The sequence below is a fragment of the Saimiri boliviensis genome, chromosome 8 (assembly GCF_048565385.1).
Source record: "Saimiri boliviensis isolate mSaiBol1 chromosome 8, mSaiBol1.pri, whole genome shotgun sequence".
NCBI classification, from domain to species: domain Eukaryota; kingdom Metazoa; phylum Chordata; class Mammalia; order Primates; family Cebidae; genus Saimiri; species Saimiri boliviensis.
Window position 1 is genome coordinate 96,359,638 of NC_133456.1, and position 24,584 is coordinate 96,384,221.

Genomic DNA, 24,584 nt, shown 5'->3' on the forward strand with positions numbered 1-24,584 from the left:
CACTGAAACTTCCCATCACTGTATATATGCCTTCCATCTTTGTTTTTCCTTGAGGGACACTATGTTTCCTGCTACAGTTTTTCTCTATTGGTTTAATCTATCCATAATTGAGGGAAAGAAAAAGGAAGGGCTAATGCAGGAAAGAACTGAAAGCAGGTCCTCAGGCTAAACCATAAGGCTTATTGGGGAAGGAGATGAATTAAAGAAAGAAAATCCAATTTACACCGATCAATAATCTTGTGCAAAAAGACAGATTTCTAGAATTTTTAATACTCTCCTATTTTTAATTAATTGGTGCAAGATTAGCCCTAAAGTCCAGTGCAAAGAAAGCAGCAAATTTTGGTGGGTTTTGGATTTCAAAAGACAGGCCCCGATATGTAGACAGCTGAGGTGGCGCAGTGACATGAAGGGCAGATTTCCACTCTTGACTCATTACCTGTATAAACTTGGACATGTGACAATTAAGTATCACTTTCCTCATTTAAAAATGAGTCCAGAAATCAAACCTCTAAAATGAACGTATTTCAACTTCACTGTTTCACTTCATTAAACCTGCAATGAAGTAGTTTCTGTTCGGCACTTTGGAGAAGAGCCTTGGTCTAGAATGGTCTAGAATGAAATGATCATAACTTTTGCTGTTTGTGCAAATAACCCCAGGGAGTGCCTAGTAGCCACTAGGCCTGCTCACTAACTCACACATGTATGTGTGGTGACCCAGTAGTGACTCCACGTTCACAGCCTGTCCATCGACTCTTGTCTTGACTTCCTTCCAGAACCAGCCAGGGTCTCACAGTTCATTGCAGGAGCCAACCTTAGGCAGCCTCACACCTTTCCCACTCCCATTTCTTTGTTGTGCACTCTCTACAAACATGCATGCCTGGACTTGCCAGTCATCTGCATCTCTGTCCTCCTGCTGGGCTTCAGAGCACAGCCAAATAAAATCTTCATAGTTGGCTTTCTCTGAATGTGTGGATTCCTGACTCAGTCAGGCTCACAAGAAAGCTCTGGATCCTGGCCACTTTCCTCTCTTCTTTCTCACAACAGTGACTTAACCTATTCTGCTTTCTCCAAGTCTCCCAGCTGCACCTGCCCTGCCCACCTCTCTCAGCAGACAAGCTTCCCTACTATATTACTAGAAGCCACCAGACTCACAATTCATAGGCTTCATCACCAAATACAATTTCGTTTGTCCACTATCAATTTTCCCTCCTCCTTCAAAGGAGATTTTCATCCTCTGTTTGCCTATGTTCTAGAGGCCATCTCCTCCTCTTCTGTATATTTTCAATCTCATTTCTCTCTTCTAGCTTCCTCCATTTACAAAATGGATATTTGTTTGTTGTTACAAAGCAAACACCTTAAGCGCTCCTCTGTAGTGACTCCATGTTCACAGCCTGTCCATCAACTCCTGTTTTCACTTCCTTCCAGAACCAGCCAGGATCTCATGATTCTGCTTCTCCCACTAACTTTGCAGGTAAGTTGGAAGATTGTTTAAAATAACTGTCTCCACTTCCCATCACTCTTCAGCTCCTAGAATCTTATTTAATCACATAGCAACAAGGACTCTTATTTACGCATATAGGATCCAGGAGTGGTGAAATCTAACAGGTCCTTTTCCATCCTAATTGTAAGTGTTCTTTCTGTAGCACTTGTGGTTGTTGGCTGCTCTGTCCATCTTGCTGTCTTCCAGGCTTCCACTTCATGTCCCATGCCTCTCCCCCTCCCTTTCAGTTTCCCTGTGTGCCCCATATTTAATGATTTAATGACTTGTTGCTTAAATGCTAGTGTTCTATAATGTTCCATTTTTGTCTAAGCTCTGTCCACAGGCACCTCGTTGGCATGCTTGGCTCTAGGTATTCCTGTATGTGGTGATTCCTAAATCTACACCATCAGCCCCAATTGTTCATATCAACCCTAAACGCACATGTTGGGTTGATATCAACAGTTAGGGCTGATGGTGTAGATTTAGGAATCACCACATATAGGAATATATGTACCTACTCTACATTCCCACCTGGTTATTGCACAGAGACTTTAAACTAAGCGACATTCATCAGTTTGTTCTTCCTCTGCCATTTCCTCTCTCTGTGAATGACATCATCACTTTTTAACAGGTACTTGAGCTAGAAATCTGTGTGCCAGCCTACTCTTCCCTATTCTTCATTCTATGGATCTAACAAGTCTCTCTGAAATCCATTTCTTTCTTGTGATGCCTACTGCCATACCTCAATTAATTACCTCCTCCCTTCTCACCTAGACTTCTGCAATTGCCTCCCAACTAGTTACCTCTACTGTCACTACCCCGCCCTACCCCAGCCATCGTCCACAGCTGTCTGAATTATTCTTTTTAATGAAAATGGATCGTGTTCTTTCCTGACTCAAAAAGTCTCTATGGATGTCCCAAGTTCTAAGCTAAAATGTTAAAATCAGGTGCTTTCAAAGTCTAGGCAGATACCATAGATATGCGAGCCTGGGAGCAGTGGGAATGTAGGAGATAGAAAGGTTACACCTGCCAAACAGCATTTGCTTTAAATTGTTTGCCACATATGATTACTAGCCTGCAAGCTCCCTCCTGCCCTATATCCCTGCCTGCCTTTCTAGCCTCCCCTTTGCTATTGTCCATGGCACTCAGAGTTCTAGTCATGAAAGTTACTTAAAATTGTGCTGGTGGGCCATGTTTGCTCATGCTTCTATGCTTTTGTATGTGTTACTATGCTTGTGCACCCTTTCATCCCACTCCTAGTTTCCTTAAGGAAGACATACTTTTTCAATATTCTACAAACTCTCTTCGATCTATCTTCAATGAACAGACTAACTGGGTTAACTGAAATTCTCTTTTCTTGTGTGAAACACACCGACTGACGTCCAACTGAGGTCGGTTGGCAGTTCTCGCTAGTGTGCCCATGCATGTGTGTGTTTGCTCTCACTGGATGAGCTGTGTTTGCTCCAAACCTGTTTATGCCAGTTGTATTTGGTGTGACATAATTCAAATAAGTATCAGGTTGAAATCTAAGTGAGGAAAGCCAGAGGATTGTTTCTACAAAACTGCATCAAATTCTTTGGTAAGACCTTGTAAAAAACCATGAAATTAAACATGGATGAAGCAATTACAAAGCACTGAGGAAAATCATAAGAATCAAGAAATATTCAGCCCTATAACTGTTTCACAAGTATGTTTAATATCTTGCTTCACTCCAAGAAATGTTAACTGGAAACCAAAAATAAGAGATTACACATAGTTTATGCAAAAAAGAGCCAATAAACTATGGTTAATAGATGTGTAATCAAAGAAAAAAAAATAAGTCTTTATCAAAAGACTAAAAAAAAAACTTATGCTGATGTTGTAACTTAAAAGATTTTTGATGTGTTTTTATGTATTACTTTTATTACTCTCTGCCTTATCAGAATTTCTACTACAATGTAAAGCATCCTTCCATTATGCTCTCAGAGTATCTTGTTCATATTTTCATTAAAATAACTGGTCTTCTTTCATTAATTTGAAAAATATTTGAGCACCTACTATTTATTTGTCAGGTACCCTCCTGGTGCTTCAGACATAATAGTAAACACACGCTATCCACACTCTTTCTGCCTGCAGCTGACTTTATCATACTGTATGATAATGTAGATTTTTAGAGCCCTGGTCTGTGAGTTTCTTAATGTCAGGGGCTCTTCCAATAATTTGGATCCTTCATCTCTCAATTAAGATTTGAACTTTTCTTTAGTTCAAGGACTGGAACACGTTTGGTCTCTCAACTAAATGTTTGCTGAATGTATAATGTACTATTGCTGGGACTTGTGGAAATAAACACTTAGGTAAACCAGATGTGCTTATGGAGGGCATCCCTGAGGCCACTGTAAGTCAGAGGTAATCTTGGGAGCTTGAGACTGAGGCAAAAATAGTAATGAAAATAATTACAGCTAATATGTATTGATGACACCTGGTTCTATCAACAAACTCCATATATATTATTTTGCCTAATAATTATAAACACATATATAAAGTAGATATTGTTATTATCATCCCTATTTGCAGGGACATTGAAGCTTGAAGCTTATAAAACTCAAGTAACTTTGAATAAGGCCACAGATTTACTAAGTGGCAGAGTTGGGATTCAAACCTGGGTTTGCTCACTTCAAAGCATGGAACTTATCTACTCCACCATACTACTGCCTTCAGTAAGTTCTGTTTGTATTAGAACTCTAATAGCCAAATCATTATGTACAGGTGCTTATAGGAAAATGGATCCAAGTTAAGTGGCTGGCTTGTTAGCATAAGTGTTCCTTTGAAATAGCTACAATAAAAAAACTCAGTGTCTTGTGTAAAGTTCACATTATATATCTTTCCTTAAGATTGTTTCTTTGTTACAGAACAGAAGAATTTATCTACAACAGAACAAAGGATCTGGGGAATTCTGCATCCTATGCAGAGGGTTAGCAGTTCTATTTACACCCTGACAGGACCTCTGAAAATTTCTCTGCCTTCCTAAGAGTTTAGGCCAATTTGGATGACAACTGTCAAATTAGTGACACAGAAGATTTAGCTTTTTATTTTTGAAACTTCCTGTATTTAGAACAGCTATTCACATGTTCTGTATACACTTAGTTTTATCCCTTTCTCTTTATTTATTGTGTAGTAATTTGCTCTTCTATCATAGCACAATAATTATAAATATGTTTAAGAATTCATTCTCATTTCTGACATTTGAACTACAATATCATTAAGAAAATAGGGCTTTTTTTTTTTTCCTCATTATGGTCTATATTGTAAAACTATGGCTGCTTTTCTAGCTATAAGATTAGGTTGGTATTCAAGGTTTTCTCCTCATAATTTTAACCCCATTGTTTTTTCACATTATCTTCTGTCACTTCACCAATGCAATGCCCATTCTACCAACCCAATCCATTCCAAGTCCTGCTAGCTTTTGGCACACCAACATGTACACCAAGAAAAATCCTCTGTTTTCTTCACAGCTGCATGCACCATCAGGTCCCAGTTTGAGTCCTTCTTATTTTTTATTTTTCATTTTTTCAGAGATAGAGTCTCACTCTGTCACCCAGGCTGGAGTTCAGTGGAGTGATCTGAACAGAGCTCACTGTAACCTTGAGCTCTTGTGCTCAAGTGATCCTCCTGCCTCAGACTCCTGAGTAGCTAAGACTATAAGCATGGGCCACCACACTCAGCTAATTAAAAAAAAGTTTTTTAAGAGATGAGGTCTTGCTACGTTTGCTACATTGTCCAGGCTGTTCTCAAACTCCTGGCCTCATATGATCCTTCTGCTTCACCGGAATGCCGCTTCTTTATATCCTCTCTCATCAGCCTTCCTGGAGATGCTCTTCCTTCCCTTGAACTCTCATACTGTGTATATAATTCTCTCGGACCTTGGCATTTATTACCTCACATTGCTTGTTAACTTTCCATGTGTGTGGCTCTAGTAATTCTAACTGGACTGTCCATTCTTGAAGATCAAGCCAGTTCTAAAATTCATTGTCTCTCATCGTGCTTAGTATGGTGCCTTACACATTTTAAAAAAATCACTGAAATTTAAGAGTACTTATATTAATATTATTCTCATAATATCTGTATTACTATTTAAGCAAGTTAAAGATCTACTTTTTTTCTAAAACATGAAGTGGGAAGGTCGAATTTTAATTTGAAATTTGAAACTCCGTTGTATCTAGTATTTTTGGGTTACCTGGTTTCATGAGCAGAATGGAGAATTTACCTATTATCCAATAATAAATTCCATTATTATTTTTTCTTTTTTAAAAAATTTGTTAATAATTTTAGTAAGAAAAGATGGGGTTTCACCATGTTGGTCAGGCTGGTCTTCAACTCCCGACCTCAGGTGATCCGCCCCCCACTTGGCCTCCAAAGTGCTTGGATTACAGGCGTGAGCCACCATGCCCGGCCTCATTATTTTTTATTTGTCAGTTTTGGACATACAATTGGGTCTGATCTGTAGGAAGTAAAGTCAATGATTAGCTGCTAATTAGATTTTTGGACTCTAAACTTGAGGTTTTAGTTTCTCTTAAACTACTGTAAGGATTGGCCAATACAAAAGTCACTATATTTAATCAACCTTGATCTCCATCATGAAAAAGGTAGTGGAGTTTTCTTGATTTCAAGGCATTCCAAATAAATAATCCCAGGTCTCTAAAGAAAAACAAAATCAAGAACTACCACAAATTTGCTGAACTTATGAAAATTAGCAGAAATAATTGGAATTCTCATTACATTTAGAAAGAGTCTTGATTCCCCAAGAAAAAGAATGCCTGATAAAATGCATAACATCTTTTGGAAGAGGAGAGAAAAATTAGAAATTAAATTTGGTGTACAATCACAAAACAAGGCTTTGTTTTGTTCTTAATAGTAATTTATATACTTTGAAAAAGGATGAAAAATATTATAAATGGGACTTCCTCAAATACTGGGTTTCATCTGAAAATTTTAATAGACTTTATCTTTAAAAATGGAGATTTCATTATGTTTAATGACCAACGGAAATCATAGAATCAAAAAATATAAAAATATTAAATATATAAGATATTGAACATTTACATTACTACTAATGTATTATCCAATAAAATATATTTAATATATAGCTCAATTTATTTTATATTAATCTCAAATATTATAAAGAACTCATTATACCAAATGATTGAAAAAAATTAAGTTAGCTTTTAAAATTGGCAAATAAACCTAATTGTTTCATCTTCCAAATCACCGTTAGAGACGATATCTCATTTAATCATTATAAGGATCCTATCAGGTAGTTACAGCAGATTTAGTAGGTGAGGAAAGTGAGGTTAAGTATAGGCCAGGGTTTCTCAACCTCAGCACTGTTGAGATTTGGGGCTGGATAATTCTTTGTGGTGGGGAGGCTGTCCTGTAAATTGTAGAATGGTTGTTTAACAGCATTACCAGGATTCTACCCATTAGAGGTCAGTAGCGTACCCCCACACCCCTCCACCATGCAAGTGTGACAGCCAAAAATATCTGCAGACGTTGCCAAGTGTCTTTTGAGGGGCAAACTCTCTCCCAGTTGAGAATCAGTGGTATAGGCCCGCAGTCACATAGCAAGGGGCAGAGCTAGGGCAAGAACCCAGATTCTCCAACTCCTCAGTACAGAAGCTCAAGCCTCTGGATCATGCTGCCTGTACCACATTGGACCACATGTGTCCTATACCACATAGTACCGCCCAGCTGTCCACAGAGTCTTTCAGCCTCAGTTACTAGCTACCTTTTTTGTTAACACACAATCATTTGCATGAACAAAATGCCTCCCTCTTAGACCTCTAAATATTTTTCATATTTTGTTTCTTATAATTCTTCTGAATAATTTTTATATAAACTGAACAAAAGATACTGAAAAAAGAAATCCACATACCGCTTTATAAAGTTAGCAAAAAGTATTCGATGGGAGAATCCTAGCCTTCGAATTCTTGCTGTTTCCAGAATTCCCGTGTACCGAAGCTGTAGTAGAACTTTCTCTTTGTCATATTTTCTTGCCTGACGTTCATTATTTGGCTTGATGCAACGGACAAAATGAGGTTGGCCTACCCCCATTTTAGATAATAAATCCACCAGGGAGTACTATAATAGGCAACAGAAAGAAATTTCCCAAGGTAGCATACAAAAACTTAGGGGCTTACAGAGCTTTCTTTTTACAAAAATAACATTTGAAAAATGAATGTCATAAATGCTCACATTAGTCACAGTAAATGGAGGGAAATCTGTTTTAGTGAACATTTTATTGATGGTATAGTTTAAAAAATACACATTTACTTACAAAAATTTAGAGGCAATAACTAGAAATTTAGCTATTAAAAGTTTGTTTATAAGCCATTAAGGCAACTTCAATTAACAGATAAAACTATTTTTGATGTAGTTTGTAAGCAATTATATTCTCTGTCAAATTATAATATTATACATTCTGGTTAATCCTGCTTATATATTAATTTCCTTGTCCAACTCTCTCTTTACAGAAGGTAAAAATGGGAATACTTTATAACACACACTGGAGCTTATTGGAGGGTGAAGGGTGGGAGGATGGAGAGGATCAGGAAAAACAACTAATGGTTACTGGGTTTAATACCTGCAGATGAAATAATCGGTACAACAAACCCTCATGACACAACTTCAACTATGTAACCAAACTGCATGTTTACCCCTGAACTTAAAGTAAATTAAAAAGGGGAACACTTTAATTCCTGTTAGGATCATCTCTTAGTTTAAAGTAAGGACGGAAAAGTTAATAGAGTTTAATATATAGGACATAGATATAAGCAAAGTAATAGCCAATTAAGTATTTTCATCAGTTCTAATTTGATTGTTTTCTTATTTATTTTTAGAAAATTTTAAAAAATCACATAAATATGAAACTGTGTTCTATACCAGTATCTTTTAAAAACAGTAGCCAATTACTAGACAAGTAAGTATAACATATTAGGATAATCAACTAAAAATGGAATCCCAGAAAGCTAGTATTTCCAAGACCAGGATCAAATTTATTGGCGAAGTAATGTATGGACACAAATAGCCATTGACAGCTGGATCCCCTTTAATGCTGGAAACGTAAAAGCCTGCGGTCACAAAACCGGTGCAAAACAAATGCTGAAATTGGCAACTAACAAACTGGGCAGTGAGACTCAGATGTGATCTTTTTCAACAGCTGGGCCTGCCACTTTGGAGTCTTTTTCATTACATTTATCTGTAAATCATCATTCCTTTAGTCATGCAAACATCTGCCAGGTACTGGTGGTACAGGAGTGATACTCTGAGCAGGAGCTTCCTGCCATGTAGATGCTGTTTTTTCTGAGGGACTAAAGTAGTGTTACACTGTGTTCAGTCTTCTCTGCAGAATGGAAAACAGCTTTAAAAATATACTACATGTTGTGTAGAATTAGTTTCTATCAATTCTCACTTCAGCCTGAAGATTAAAATGATTTCATGAGCTAATCTGGTTTAAACATGCATACAGTGTTTGATGCCAACAACAGTGGTATGAGAATGGTCTTGGGTAACTCATTTAAAAAAAGGAAACAATTTGGCTGTAAATATGTTCAGTGATTCACCTGTGCTGCATTTCTGATGTAAAGTGAAATGTTACCAGCAGCAAACGTCAGGTATTAAGCATATGAATGTACTAGGTACTACTCAAAGATGATTAAGTACACACTATCTTCTATGAGCTTAGGACTTAAAAATATTAGTAAAAGTATTCATGTATTTTTAAAGAATGTTATGTTTCTGCTAAAGAATTGGATATATTTACTGAACACTTTACAGTGAATTTAATCTAATTTCCTCCATCTACTCCACATTAAGTTATATAAGTAATAACTCTAAGTTTTAGTGGTATTTTTTTCATTTTCATTGGCTGGTTAATAGGATTTTATCAGAATAGATAAACAAGAACTGGAACCAATACTAAGGGAAGGGTTATCTAGAGCACAGAGGAAAAAAAAAAAAAAGCCTGTTTTATTTTCTTTTTTCCCATATTGCCCAAGGAAGGAAGGTTGCCTTGATCCTATGCTAAGCACCCTCCCGTAGCATGTTACCGCGTCTTCCTGATGACTCTTCTCTTTGCCCCATTCCTACATGGGCTCTGTTTTCCTTTTGAGGTTTTTAGCTTAGCTCTGTACATTCAGTGTGATATGAAATGGAGATGGATGCTCAGCCTTGCCCTATGTATCTATTCTAAAATTGTTTACAATGGGGAAGGAGAAGTGGTAGTTATCACAGCATAGAATTAAAAATCCTTTTAGGTTTTATTCTAGTGGAGATGCATTCCGTTTTATGGACAAATTTTAATCAAGGTATAGACTTCCGTTAAGATTGACCTGGGATACAATACACAGGTACAATACAAAAATGAACCAATCCACAGATTTTGAAGGTAGATGCTAACATATCCTGTATCTAACAAATAGTAAATGGAATACAATAAACATTCTCTTTTGCTAGTGTTACTGTCTTTTGATCTATAACTCATTTAGAATAAATAGCACCACTAAGCACAATACATCATAGTTTAATGTCTTACTCTAAAATATGATGCAACTGTTTGTGTTTTCATGTTGGTTGTCTCTCTGGCATGACGTGTGGCTTCTCCAGTGTCGCCCTAAAAAGACCAAGGAAAACAGTGTGCTTTGTACTTTATGATCCACAGGGAGCATGCGCATTTTCCTTCAGGCTATCTTAGTTTATGCATTCAAATATGTAAAACAGCAAAATATTTATATTCTTCCTTTAGGTAATTATTTGTCAGTCTCATTGGAATTTTAATTGGTCTTAGGTAGACTGTGAATTTAAAACTAGCTAAAAGGGGCTCAGCACGGGGGCTCATGCCTATAATTCCAGCACTTTGCAAATCTGAGACAGGCAGATCATTTGAGGTCTGGAGTTTGAGATAGGCCTGGCCAATATGGTGAAACCCTGGCTCTACTAAAAATACAAAAATTAGCCAGGTGTGGGTGCCTATAATCTCAGCTACTCATGAAGCTGAGACAGGAGAATCACTTGAGACCAGGAGACAGAGGTTACAGTGAGCCAAGATTGTGCCACTGCGCTCCAGCCTGGGTGACACAGTGAGACTCCAGTCTCAAAAACAAACACACAAACAACAAACAAAAACAAAAAATCCCCCCCCCCAAAACTAGCTAAAAAAGAAGAGTTAGAAATATTAATATATCAGAAATGCCTGATTATTTTAGCCCCTAGCAGTAACATGAACATAACATAAATATCTGTTCAAATAGAAAAGCAAGATCAAAGGGAAAAAAATTAAATAAAGGTGTTGACTTTGAGAAGCATATAAATATTGCCATTGTACAGGTTAGATTCTTAGACTCACTGACAAGAAAAAAATGCATCTTCTTACCTTTGCCAGATTGATTAATTTTTCTGAAGTCTTCATTTGATAGTTCATAACATTTTTAGTTTTAGAATGTGGCACATTACCTATGGGAATGTAGAAAAAAATTAATATACCTTTTAGAATCCTTAATGGCTAGATGGTTTTTCCCATTTACTTAAATGTTAAAATAACTATTGTTAATACTACAATAGTCATACCCACATGCTTGGTTAACTATTTATGGAGGAACTTAGGAATAAAAAAAATTATGTGAAAATTTACAGCAAAAGTTCAGAAAAAAATCCTCTAGCTTGGAAATAGAAAAGGCAGAGGTAAGTGTTGGGTTTCCTTTCAATTGCCAGAAGGCTTGAGATGATTGTAATGGAGGGAACAGTTTGCTTCTTATACTTTTGTGTAATAAATGGCATCTGAGATTTTCTTTAATGAAGGCCAAGCTTAAAATAGGCCTGAAGAATCACATGAATCATCAATTTGCACAAGATTGATATAAGCAAACCAACTATGTTGAAGGTAATGGCCTTTTTCAATCTAACTTTCAGAAACATGTGCTTCATTCTAGGGACTACTCAAATGCACACAATCCAAAGCAGTGAAAAAATTATGGCCTGAGAGGCCAGAAAGACTTGGCTTTGAATTCCAGGTATAGTACTTAAATTGTGATGCCTTTAGATAGTTTAGTCTCTGATCTGCACCCAGAATCCATAAAATGGGAATAATGGTGATTACCTCACAGAGTTTTAATAAAATGTGATAATATTTCTGGCACACAAAGGCCCCTGAAATGCATAAGGAACCAACCAACCCACAGTCCAAGAGTTTATTATCCTAATAGTTTGCAAAATATTTCCAAAATGCAGTAGCAATTCAGAAAGATTATTTCTTGTCTCTATCCTTCTTTTAGGTGATAAGTAGAGGCTAAATGTTTTTGGCAAATCTTTCCCATTCTTTATGGTTGCAAAAGACTGTCCTGAGATGGTGCAGGAAGAAATCGTGCTGGGGGCGTGCCTGGCAGTGCCTCTATTCTGTTTCCTCCCTTCCCTCCGAACTCCAGGGGAAGGGCTGAGACAGGTGTGTGCAACAGCTTCCATGCTGGGCTTGCCCTGCACACTGCCCTGTTCACTTTTCAAATGTGAAACTTACTGACTAGAGTGGACAGACAGAAACAGATGATCTTTAGAGTAGCAGTTTCAAGAATTTTGCTTAAATTCATTTATGTAGATCAACAGGAACTCGAATTAGCATAGACCTTAATTTCAGAAATATATCCATTTTGGTTTTTATAGTTCACCTAATGAACAAACTTGTAATAAACCCAACTAAAGATGTGAGCTGTAAGGAACTGTGGTGTACTTTCCCTAAAAATGGCTGAACAACATGTCATATGTGAAGTCATAGATACAAAGGGCCATGGTTATTTTAGAAACTTGAAGGCAGCTTAATATAGAACTGAAAAACTCTAATACTTTCCATTTGGAAACCTCGGGAAAGCTGCTCAACACTTCTAAGCCTTAATGCCTTATTTGTAAAAAAAAGTAGTGTCTCCTTATTATGTTGTTGTTAGGAGCAATTGAAGGTGCTTAGAATGGTGCCTGGCACATAATAGATAACACAGTTGTCTATGATTATTATTATGTGTTTGCATATCTGGGTGAATATAAAATCTATATTTCTTTGCTATCTCTGAGATTCTGAGTTTATTGAAACACACTCGACTATCAAGTTCTTCTCTTCTCACCAGCCAACCGGACACTGGTCTGCTGATAGTCAAGCAACACAACATAGTATCTAGAACCTGCCTGCATATTTTATAAGGGGGAAAAACACGGAGTTAGATGCATAGATGCTGTTGGTGCATATGGAAAGGGAGGGCAATTATCAAAGTCAAAAGTAATGACTTTTGCTTACCAGATAAAGTAGCACAGACTAGATTAACTTTCCCACCCCAAACTACTAAAAAGACATTCAAAATGGAAAATAGGTTTTACACATTGTGTGTCAAACATTGTAAGGACATTGATCCCTAAGAGAAGGAAGACCAGTGGGGTGAGCCCTCTGATTATGCCAGCTTTCTTCTTGGAGAGGTGTCAGCCTGAAATGCAGGGAGTGAGGGAACTTAAGTAAAGCCTGGGAAAATAAGCAGATATAACCAATAGAAAACAAATGGCAAGATCATAAGAGTCAAATCCAACCATATTACTAATCACATTAAATGTAAATAGTCTCATCATTACAACTGAAAGGCAGAGATTGTCAGACTGGATTAAAAAAAAAAAAGAAAACAAGACCCAACTATGTGCTGTTTAGAAAAACCCTACTTTGAATATAAAGAACAAAAATAAGTTGAAATTAAGAGTACGGAAAAACATACTCCATTCAGCCATTAATCATAAAGAAGCTGGAGTCTCTATATTAATGTCAGGCAAAGTAGATTTCAGAATAAACAATACTGTCAAGGATGAAAAGGGTCATTACATAATAACAAAGGAGTCAATCTGTCAAGGAGACATAACAATTTAAAATGTTTATGTACCTAATAATATAGCTTAAAAATACATGAGCAAAAACTGAAAAAATAAAAAAATAGACAAATTTACACTTATAGCCAAATATTTAAAAACCCTTCTCTCAGTAATTGATAGAACCAGGAGAGAGAAAACAGTAAGAATACAGAAGACATGACTGATACTTTCAAGTGGACCTAATTGACATTTATAGAACACTTCATCCAACAACAAGCAGAATAAACATATTTTCAAGTGCAAACAAAAATAACGTAAGACATTATTATGGGTCTTAAAACATATCTCAATAAAGTTAAATGGATTAAATAATACAAAGTATGCTCTCTGAAGACTATAAAGTTAAATTTGAAGTCCATAAATAACATTAGGAAAATCTCACCATATTTGGAAACCTTATAAACTCTTATAAATAACCCATATAAGTGCCAATATTAGAAAACAAGAAATGTCTTCTTAAATCAATGATCTAAGTTTTTACCTTAGAAATTAAAAAAGAAAACAAAATAAAGTAAGTAGAAAAAGAAAACAATAAAGATAAAAGAGAAAGAAAAAGAGAATGAAATAGGAAAAAAAAAAAACAATAATCAATGAAGCCATAAGCGGGTTCTTTGAGATGATCAATAAAATTAATACATTTCTAGGAAATCCATCAAGAATAAAATGAGAGAAGACACAATGTCAGTTATGAGAGAGTTGATATAACTTTGGGATCTAGAGATATTAAAAGGATAAGAAAATATTAATAATCAACTTTGTGTCAATAAATTTGACTATGTTGATGAAATAAAGTTCTTAAAAGACACAATCTACTAAAGCTCATTCAAAAATTAGATAACTCAAATGGCTTTATATTTATTAAACAAAATGAATTTGTAGTTGAAAACCTCACGAAAAATTCTTCTGGTCCAGTTGGCTTCACTGGGAATTCTACAAGTCAATTTAGGAAGAAATAATACTCATTCTACTAATCCTGAAAACTGAAGAAAAGGGCAATACTTCTCAATTCATTCTATGAGGCCAGCATTACTCTGATTCCGAAATCACAAAAAAAGGGTAATAAAACTACAATGCAACATTACTCATAAACATAGATGCAAACATTCTTAAAAAATGTTTGCAGAAGATGGCTGATCACTAGCAGCTCGGGACTGTAGCTCCCAGTAAAAGCACAAAGAACGAGAGGACGCCACACCGTCACATGAATTCTTGTTGCTCACGCACCAGGAGATACCCAGCGGAGGAGCCCCACGGGTCGCCAGCGCGACTCTTGTGACAGGCGAGGCGGTTTTGCCGGCGCCTCGGAGCGTCGGTTCTTGGTGCAGAGTCAGAAAAGCACCATCAATCTTAACGCCGCTGATTGAGTCGGCACAGTGGGTTGCTCAGATTTCAGCACTGAGAATCAATAAGTTGGACGTCCACTCGGAAACCCAATTACAAAGACGGTAAATACAAAGACCACAGATGGATAAATCTACAAGGAAGGGAAGAAAACAGTCAAAAAAGGCTGAGAATACCCAAGATCAGAATGCCTCTCCCTCAGCAGGGGATCACAGTTCCTCATCAGCAACGGAACAAGGCTTTATGGAGAACGAGTGTGTTCCAATTACAGAAGCAGGCTTCAAAATGGATAAGAAGAAACTTCTGTGAATTAAAAGAACTTGTTCTAACACAATCTAAAGAAACTAAGAACTTTGAAAAAAGGTTTGACGAAATGTCAACAAGAATACAAAATTTAGAGAGGAAAATAAGCAAATTGATGGAGCTGAAAAACACAATACGAGAACTATGTGAAGTATGCACAAGTTTTAAGAGCCGAATTGATCAAGCAGAAGAAAGGATATCAGAGGTCGAAGACCAACTCAATGAAATAAAACTAGAAGACAAGATTAGAGAAAAAAGGATAAAAAGGAGCGAGCAAAGTCTCCAAGAAATATGGGACTATGTGAAAAGACCTAATCTACGCTTGATAGGTGTACCTGAATGTGACGAAGAGAATGAATCCAAGCTGGAAAATACGCTTCAGGACATTATTCAGGAAAATTTTCCCAACCTAGTAAGGCAGGATAATATTCAACTCCAGGTAATACAGAGAACACCACAAAGATATTCCTCAAGAAGAGCAACTCCAAGACACATAATCGTCAGATTCACCAGGGTTGAAATGAAGGAGAAAATACTAAGGGCAGCCAGAGAGAAAGGTCAGGTTACCCACAAAGGGAAGCCTATCAGACTTAACAGCAGATCTCTCAGCAGAAACCCTACAAGCCAGAAGAGAGTGGGGACCAATATTCAACATCCTTAAAGAGAAGAACTTTCAACCAAGAATTTCACATCCAGCCAAACTAAGCTTCATAAGTGAAGGAAAAATAAAGTTTTTTGTGAACAAGCAAGCACTCAGAGAATTCATCACCACCAGGCCTGCTTTACAAGAGCTTCTGAAAGAACCACTACACATAGAAAGGAACAAACAGTATCAGCCTTTCTAAAAAATACCAAAAAGTAAAGAACATCAATATAATGAAGAATTTATATCAACTAATGGGCAAAATAGCCAGCTAATATTAAATGACAGTATTAAACTCACATATATCATTATTAATTCTAAATTTAAATTGACTAAATTCCCCAATTCAAAGACAGACAGGCAATTTGGACAAAAAACTAAAACCCATCGGTATGCTGCATCCAGACCCATCTCACATTCAAGGATTCACAAAGACTCAAAACAAGGGATGGAGAAAGATTTACCAACCAACCAGAGAGCAAAAATAAATAAATAAAAAGCAGAAGTTACAATTTTTGCCTCTGATAAAATAGTATTTAAAGCAACAAAGATCAAAAGAAGCAAAGAAGGACATTATATAATGATAAAAGAATCAACGCAAAAACAAGAAGAACTAAAGATCCTAAATATATATGCACTCAATACAGGAATACCCAGACATACAAGACTTATAAAGAGACTTAGACTCCCACATAATAATAGTGGGAGACTTCAACATTAATATTAGACAGATCAATGCGACAGAAAATTAACAACGATATCCAGGACTTGAACTCAGATCTGGAACAAGTAAATGTAACTAACATTTATAGAACTCTCCGCTTTACACAAAATATACACTCTTATAAGTACCACATCATATCAACTTAGAAGTTTAAATGAGGCTGGGCGCGGTGGCTCAAGCCTGTAATCCCAGCACTTTGGGAGGCCAAGGTGGGTGGATCACGAGGTCAAGAGATTGAGACCATCCTGGTCAACATGGTGAAACCCCGTCTCTACTAAAAATACAAAGAATTAGCTGGGCACGGTGGCGCGTGCCTGTAATCCCAGCTACTCAGGAGGCTGAGGCAGGAGAATTGCCTGAACCCAGGAGGCGGAGGTTGCGGTGAGCCGAGATCGCGCCATTGCACTCCAGCCTGGGTAACAAGAGCGAAACTCCGTCTCAAAAAAAAAAAAAAAAAAAAAAAGAAGTTTAAACGAAATGTTGGTTGGCTCCTTGTTTGTTATTCTCTTCCCTCATTTTCTTTCATGTCTCCATTATTAAGGACAATTATAGGCATACCCATATTTAGACTGCATTCTAGCCCGGGCAACAAAGCAATACCCCCATTCTCTCTCCCTCTTTCTCTTTCTTTCTTCCTCTTCTTTATTGTTTTTCTTATTATTCTTTAAAAAAAAAGTGGTTATTCTTAATAAATAGACTGCTTGATAGGAACAAATTTTTTAAAAAGATAAATAAAAAAAGGCATTCACAAAAGAAAAAAGCACGACTGATAAATATTTGAAAACTTTAACCTCACTAGTTAATCAGAGAAACTCAAGAGTAATAAAATTTTGATAATACAATTAACAAAATAAGAACATTTATGTTGAAACTCTGTACTATTAGGGATATAATGAAATAGGGCCAACAAATTAAAAAAAAAAATTAGCTGGGCATGGTAGCACACACCTGTAATCCCAGCTGGCTACTGGGGAGGCTGAAGCAGGAGAATAGCTTAAGAAAAAAAAAAGTTTGCAAACTGAATTCATTAATATATATAAAGTATAATGCATCATGACCATTTGAGGCTTTTCCCAAGAATGATTACAAAATCAGTGACTCACCATTTAACAGATGCAGCATTGTTCATAGCAGCTAAGATATGATCAACCTAGGTGTCCATCAATGGATGATTGGATAAAGAAAATGTATACACACACACAGACACACACACACACACGCACACACACAAATACTGCTCAACATGGTTGAACCTGAAGGATACCATAAGTGAAATTAGCCAGTCACAAAAAGATGAATGCTGGATGGAATTTGTGGAATCTAAAAAAGCTGATTTCATACAGCTAGAGAGTGGAATAGTGGTTACTAGGAGTTGGGTTGATTACTGTGGGAGGAAGTGGTTTGGGGAGATGTTGGTCAAAGCCTAAAAAGTTTCAGCTAGGTAGGATAACTAAGTTCAAGAGATCTATTGTATAACATGGTAACTATAGTTAATAGCAATGTATTACATACTTGAAAATTGTGAAGAGAGTACATTTTACGCGTTCTCACCACAAATAATTACATACAGTAATGTCCATGTTAATTAGCTGGATTTCATTATTCTACAATGTACATATACTTCAAAACATCACATTGTACACAATAAATACAATTTTAGCTGTCAATTTAAAAAAAGATAAAAAATTAAAAAATAAGAATAATCTATTCAATAGATGTGGAAAAAGCATTTAACAAAATACAACATGCATGCCTGAAGAAAACTCAGCAAATTAGGGCTAAAAAGTAACTTCTCGCCTGATAAAGGGCATCTACGGAAAAATCTACAGTTAATATTATATTCAGTGGTGAAAGACTAACTACTTTTACCCCAAGATGAGGAAAAAGGCAAGAATATTCATTCTTGCAACCTGTTCTGTATTCAACACCAGAGACTGCATTGGTGATTCTAGCCAGTGCAACCAAGGAGAAAGAAGTCAAAAGGAATATTGGAAAAGAAAGGGCAAAATCCTTTCTTCACAGATGACATGATCATCTGTGCAGAAAATCCTTTGGAATTAACAAAAAAAAGGTTTAGCAAGGTTGCTGGGGAAAAAAATCAATATACAAAAATCAATTAGACTTTCACATACTGGCAAAAAACAGAATTTCAGTTAAAAATGATCATTTATAGTCACATAATGTGATACACTAGCAGATAATTTGACAAAGGATGTACAAAACTTGTACACTGAAAACTACAAAATACTTCTGAGAAATTAAGGAAGACTTAAATAAGTGGAGAGTTATACTGTGCTGATTAGAAGATTTAATATTGGAAAGATACCAATTCTCCCATTACTGATCTATAGTTTCAATGCATCCCAATCAAAACCCAACCAAGAGTTTTGGTAGAAATTGACAAGCTCATTCTAAAACTTGTATGGAAAAGCAAACAAATGATAATGACCTAAACAAGCCTGAATAAGAACAGAGTTAGTATAAGTTATACTGCCTGATTTCAGGACTTTATAGAAATCTACAGTAGTCAAGAAGTATGGCATTAGCCTAAAGACAGAGAAATATCAATGACACAATAAAGGGTCCAGAAATAGACCTATTTATTAGTCGACTGATTTTTCAAGGAGTGTCAAAGGAATTCAGTTGGGGTGGGGGGAATAATCTCTTCAACAAATGGTGCTAGAATAACTGGATGGGACAAGGAGAAGTGGAGGAAAGGATTTTAAAGGGTCATGAGGAAACATCACGTGTGGGTGATGAGCACATTCACTATTAGTCATGGTGATAGTTTTACAGGTGCTTATATATGTCAAACACTCTTCAAATTTTAATGTTTAAATGTGTGCTGTTTCTTGTATTTCAGTTATACCTAAGTAAAACTATGAAAAAAGAAATTCAGAGAACAATTTTAAACTCCAGTAAGGAAAAACAACCCAAACTATATTTTTTCTACTTACAGCAAATGCAAGGATGTATTATGGTTGGGTGGAACAAAGACACATCCATTTTTAATCAATAGGAGAGTTCACCAAACTCTCCTATTGATTAAACTCTCCTAGCACCTCAAAGAATCATTCCAAAGCTGCCCACTCCTGATTTGCACAGGTAATTATGAACTCTGGAAGTTAGTATACTCTTGCAGTGAGTAGCTAAGAATACCACCATATTTTCCGAGTGAGTGCTGTAAACACTTTTCTTTAATGAAATACTAGCTTGTTTATATTCATTTTTATATTTTCTTCAGATGATCTGGGGCAGAGGATATTAACAAATGAACATTTAGTGAGCCAAAAACAAACTCACATGAAAAATTAAGAATGAGATTCATGAAAAGCACAGAGATAGAAACTATTTGAATGGGCTTGAGGAAACTTGCAGGTAAGGACAATTGCCTTACCTGTTTTTGTCAGAGGATGGTTGACTAGTTGCCGAATTACACTGTTGTCAGATGACCTCAAAAGTAGCACAATGTCAGTTGGAAGAGTATCTCTGTTTTTAGCTAAGAACCCACTTGCATTATAGAGGACCTGTTGACAAAGTATGCTATCATAATTATCACAATCAGTGTCATTGTTCTCCTCCTCCTCCTCACCATCATCATCATCATCATCATCATCATCATCATCATCAACAGATACTCATTATAAGCTTACTGTATGTAGAACAACAGGGATACAAGCATTTACAAAGGTAGTCCCTTGTCAGCTGTGTCTCACTGATTTTATGTGGGTTGAAGTGACCAAAGAGGTTTGATTCCTCGCATTTATTATATTGGGAATTTGGTGTGTTTCTTTTCTCTATTTGGAGGGATGGAGCAGCATAAAGGGAGCATACTGAGCCACAAAGTCATTTCTGTTTCTATGATAATTGATTCACCTGTATTGAATTGGCCATGATAGATTTTTTTTTTTTTTTTGAGACAGAGTCTGGAGTGCAGTTGCACAATCTCAGCTCACTGCAACCTCTGCCTCCTGGGTTCAAGTGATTCTTCTGCCTTAGCCTCCCGAATAGCTGGGACCACAGGCATGTGCCACCAAGCCTGGCTAATATTTTTGTATTTTTAGTAGAGATGGGGTCTCACTGTGTTGGCCAGTATGTTGATCTCTTGACTTGTGATCCGCCCGCCTCAGCCTCCCAAAGTATGGGGATTACAGGCGTGAGCCACTGTGCCTGGCCTGGATTGGCCATGATGAATTTTTATCTCAGCAGTAGTGTGATCTAAATACACTGTGGCTTTTTGTGTTTCTGGGACTTCTAAATAATGTTATTACTTAAAAATAGTTTTTAGAGATCAGATCTTGTTATGTTACCCAGGCTAGTCTTGAACTCTTAAGCTCCAGTGATCCTCCCACCTCAGCCTCCCAAAGTGCTAGGGTTACAGGCCTGAGCCACCATGCTTGGCAAATTTTATGACTTTTTAAAGATCAGTGTAATCCGAAGATTTTTGTGGAATGAGTCGGTATAGTATTTGTTATGGGTCAAATTGTGTTCTTCCAAATTCAGATGTTGAAGATGTAAACTTTCACTGTGACTATATTTGGAGACGGGGCCTTTATGGAGGTAATTAATGCTAAATAAGGTATCAGAGTAGGACCCTACTCCAATAAGACTTGTGCTCCTATAAGAGCAGGAAGAGGAACTAGAGATATCTCTCCCCACTCCCTATGCTCACATAGCAAAGGCCATGTGAGGACACCTTGAGAAGGCAGCCATCTTCAAGCCAGGAAGAGAGGCCTCCCATATGCTAACTCTGCTGAGAGCACCTTGAACTATCAGCCTCCAAAGCTGTAAAAAATACATTTATGTTGTTTAAGCCATGCAGCTTGTGATATTTTTGCTATGGCAGCTGAATCACACTAATAGATGGTTAAAAACAACTAGAATAAAATGATCATAGGCAATTCTTTTTTTTTTTTTTTTTTTTTTTTTTTTTTTTTTTTTTTTGAGACAGTCTTTCTCTGTTGCCCAGGCTGGAGTGCAGTGGCACGATCTCAGCTCACTACAACCTCTGCCACCCGAGTTCAAGCAATTCTCCAGTCTCAGCCTCCCAAGTAGCTGGGACTACAGGTACATGCAATTCTTAATGGATGTTTAAAACAGGTTTTATTTGGAAAATGACATGCTAAGAATCATTAGGCTATAACTATAATGATTTAAGGTATACTTTTAAAATGATGGAAGTCAGTGGAATGTTGACAGACATATGGAGGTTGCCAAGTACTCTAAAATGCTTAAAGTTCTATGTAACCTTATTTTTATGTATTTCTCATTTGATACATTCTTTCTTGATTTGAATATCCTTTTTGTCCTCCCATATTTATGACATCATTGTGACTGTCATTCTCTGTAGAAGGAAGGAAAGGAAGCATCCTCTGGGTCTAGGACAACATATCTGAGGTTCACTCTGGTGTGGGAATGTGTTTCTGTCAATGTAGAGACATTTCTTTAACTACATCATAATCCATCCATCTGGCTTAGCTCAGTTATCTGACTATACCACCAGCCTGGCACCTTCTCTTCTTGAAAGGGAGGAGGAACAAACAGTGCAGTAGAGAGAATCATCTAAAGTCTGAAAAAGGCAAAGGTCCTCAGGCATTGTTAAAAAAAGGAAAAAAATAGGTAACCATTACCAACTAATCTCACCCAAGGATTCTTTCAGTCTTGTGTCTTTTCTTTTTTTTTTTTTTTTTTTTTTAAGTTACTTAAAAATAATTCCTCTAGAAAAACTATAACTTTATGATGGTTAAACAAAGAGAAAGACTTTTCTTTTAGCCTCTTCAGCATAGAGGCTAGAAGTGTGTGTCCTGGCATGGGTTTGGCCTCCATAGTGAGTGACTGGCAAAGGACAGGATGGGTTACGGGACATTAGAGGGCAGAATTAGGGCCAGTGGGGGCAGAAGCGGACAGTTTTGACATTATCATCATCTATAAATATTTTGGGCTGTCATTTTGATGTCCATCCTATTATTCATTAAAAGGCTAAGGAGAAACCCAGTTGTAATTCTTAAGAGTGCTTACCTTTCCTGCATAATGGTGAATTCCAAAACTAAGTTCCATTCTTTTAGGTCTCCAGAAGTATTGTGATTTCAGGTTACCTTCAAATTTTTCTGTAGAAAAATACTGAACTCAAATATCAAGCAAGCACATATGAGATCCTCAAAATATATTTTAAGAATCATTTACCATAAAAAGGACAAGGTGCAGTGAACAAAGACAGAAAATTTTACATAACTAATACATGCAGATTTGGAATAGAACTAAATATGGTAAAGTAAAACTCAAGATTATTAATTTCTACCATTACCTTATGATTTAGGGCATTAGTCCTCAAGCCATGGCATGCATCAGAGTCACCTCAAGGGTTTTTTTGTTTTTGTTTTTGTTTGAGATGGTTTTGCTCTTGTTGCCCAGGCTAGTGCAGTGGCACGATCTTGGCTTACTGCAACCTCTGCCTCCTAGGTTCAAGCAATTCTCCTGCCTTAACCTCCTGAGTAGCTGTGCACCTGACATCACATCCAGATATTTTTTTTTTATTTTTTAAGTAGAGACGAAGTTTTGCCATATAGGCCAGGCTGATCTCAAACTCCTGACCTCAGGTGATCCACCTGCCTTGGCCTCCCAAAGTGCTGGGATTACAGGTCTGGGCCACTGCACCCGGCTGAAGGTTTGTTATAACACGGGTTGCTGGGCTCCAACACCAGAATTTCTGACTCAGTAGGTTTGGTGTGGGATCCAAGAATTTGCGTTTCTAACAAGTTCTCAGGTGATGCTGATGTTCCTGGTGGGGGACCACGTTTTGAGAACCACTAGTACAGAGGAAGGGAACTACTTGAGACTGACCGAAGAGGTTTGTAAAGCACAGTTTGATGCTAAGCCGTGAGCCTAAAAATCTGTTGTTTTCGCTCTTCTTTCTGCGTGCAGAGCTATAAATTATTACTGATTACATGAGAATATAACATTATCTTAAAGGCAGCTGAATTTCTATAACAATTTTACTACCTTCAAAGAACTTGTTCTAGAAGGATTATTTGATAAAGTGACTGTTATGAAATGATTTCCCCCAACACTTTGGGGTCAATTTCTTTTCCAGCTGGTGTTGTTCCATTAGAGAAGAGATTAAGTCAATCAGTGGGTCAGAAGGAAGGAACATCACAGGCCTAACGGTAAGAAACAGGCTCTGCATGTCACAAAAGTAAATGACAGAAAGATGTGAATCCACATTTTCTGCAAGTATTTTTTATACAGAAAAAATATTCCTATCATCAGGGAATATGATGCTCCACATTTAAAAACAATTTTTTCTGATATCTGAAAAATCTGAAGTTTTCTTCTTTTTTTTATTTAAGGAGTAAAACATTTTCATTTTAACCAGCTTGGATGGTGATTTTAAAAAAAGCATAATACACATGTTTGCCTTCTCAAACACAAAAAATGAAAACATTTAATCTTACTTTGATGACTTAGGATTATTATCATGAACATTTATTAATGTGCTGTAATGCAGAGGTTATTAAAGGTATTTGAAGTGATTTGCCTCTATTAAATAAATGAACAGAACAGGTCATCACAGATTAATTTATTTCCTACCTGTTAACTATCTCTTTTCAATTCCAGAGCTGTCCTTCTGCCTTGCTCACCAATTTCTAATTTTGGGCTGGAAAATTTCTAGGGTTATTTATAACCTGTAATTCTATGGTTGGGCTTCACCATAAAATAAGGAGAAGTCCAACATTTAAGCTTGCTTAATTTATCACTAAATATTTTACCCTATCATAAACATGCACTGATCCAGGTATAAAATCCAAAGGCTCTTCTTTAAAGTCAAATATGCAGGCTTTGTGACAGCAATTTTCTCCCAGATTATTTAAAGCCACTTAAAAAATCATTCAGAATGACATGACTGTATTCATAAAACCATGCAGACACACTGGACTGAAAACTCACCTACAAGAGTCTGGTCAGTGGCCTTGGGAAATCTACTTTCTTCATCAAGTAGGGAAAGTAAACCCATTGGCTTTTGCAGAAACATATCTAAAAGGGGCCGGTTATCCTCGTATTCAATAACTCTAGCATCCACATCTTCGTTTAGGTATTCATTCTATAATAGGTCATGATACAGACAAAACCACTTAAAACTGTGAATAATATATAGCTTGTTAGTAATTACCTAAAAT

The 24,584-nt window shown here is 36.7% G+C and overlaps 1 protein-coding gene across 8 annotated transcripts in view; it reads right to left on the bottom strand.

Annotated features, from left to right (window-relative positions):
* Positions 1–24,584, bottom strand: part of MYO3A (myosin IIIA) — a 235,110-nt gene that overhangs the window by 46,724 nt on the left and 163,802 nt on the right. For all 8 annotated transcript variants that reach the window (XR_012518908.1, XM_074404907.1, XM_074404908.1 and 5 more), the window contains 6 exons: positions 24,355–24,508; positions 22,429–22,517; positions 19,808–19,937; positions 10,884–10,963; positions 10,047–10,124; positions 7,389–7,594 (listed from right to left, as the gene is read on the bottom strand). Coding sequence is in view for 7 of the 8 variants with exons in the window: in XM_074404907.1 (XP_074261008.1) it covers positions 7,389–7,594; positions 10,047–10,124; positions 10,884–10,963; positions 19,808–19,937; positions 22,429–22,517; positions 24,355–24,508 (737 nt within the window). In the remaining variant the exon portion in view is untranslated. The remainder of the gene's footprint in view (positions 1–7,388; positions 7,595–10,046; positions 10,125–10,883; positions 10,964–19,807; positions 19,938–22,428; positions 22,518–24,354; positions 24,509–24,584) is intronic.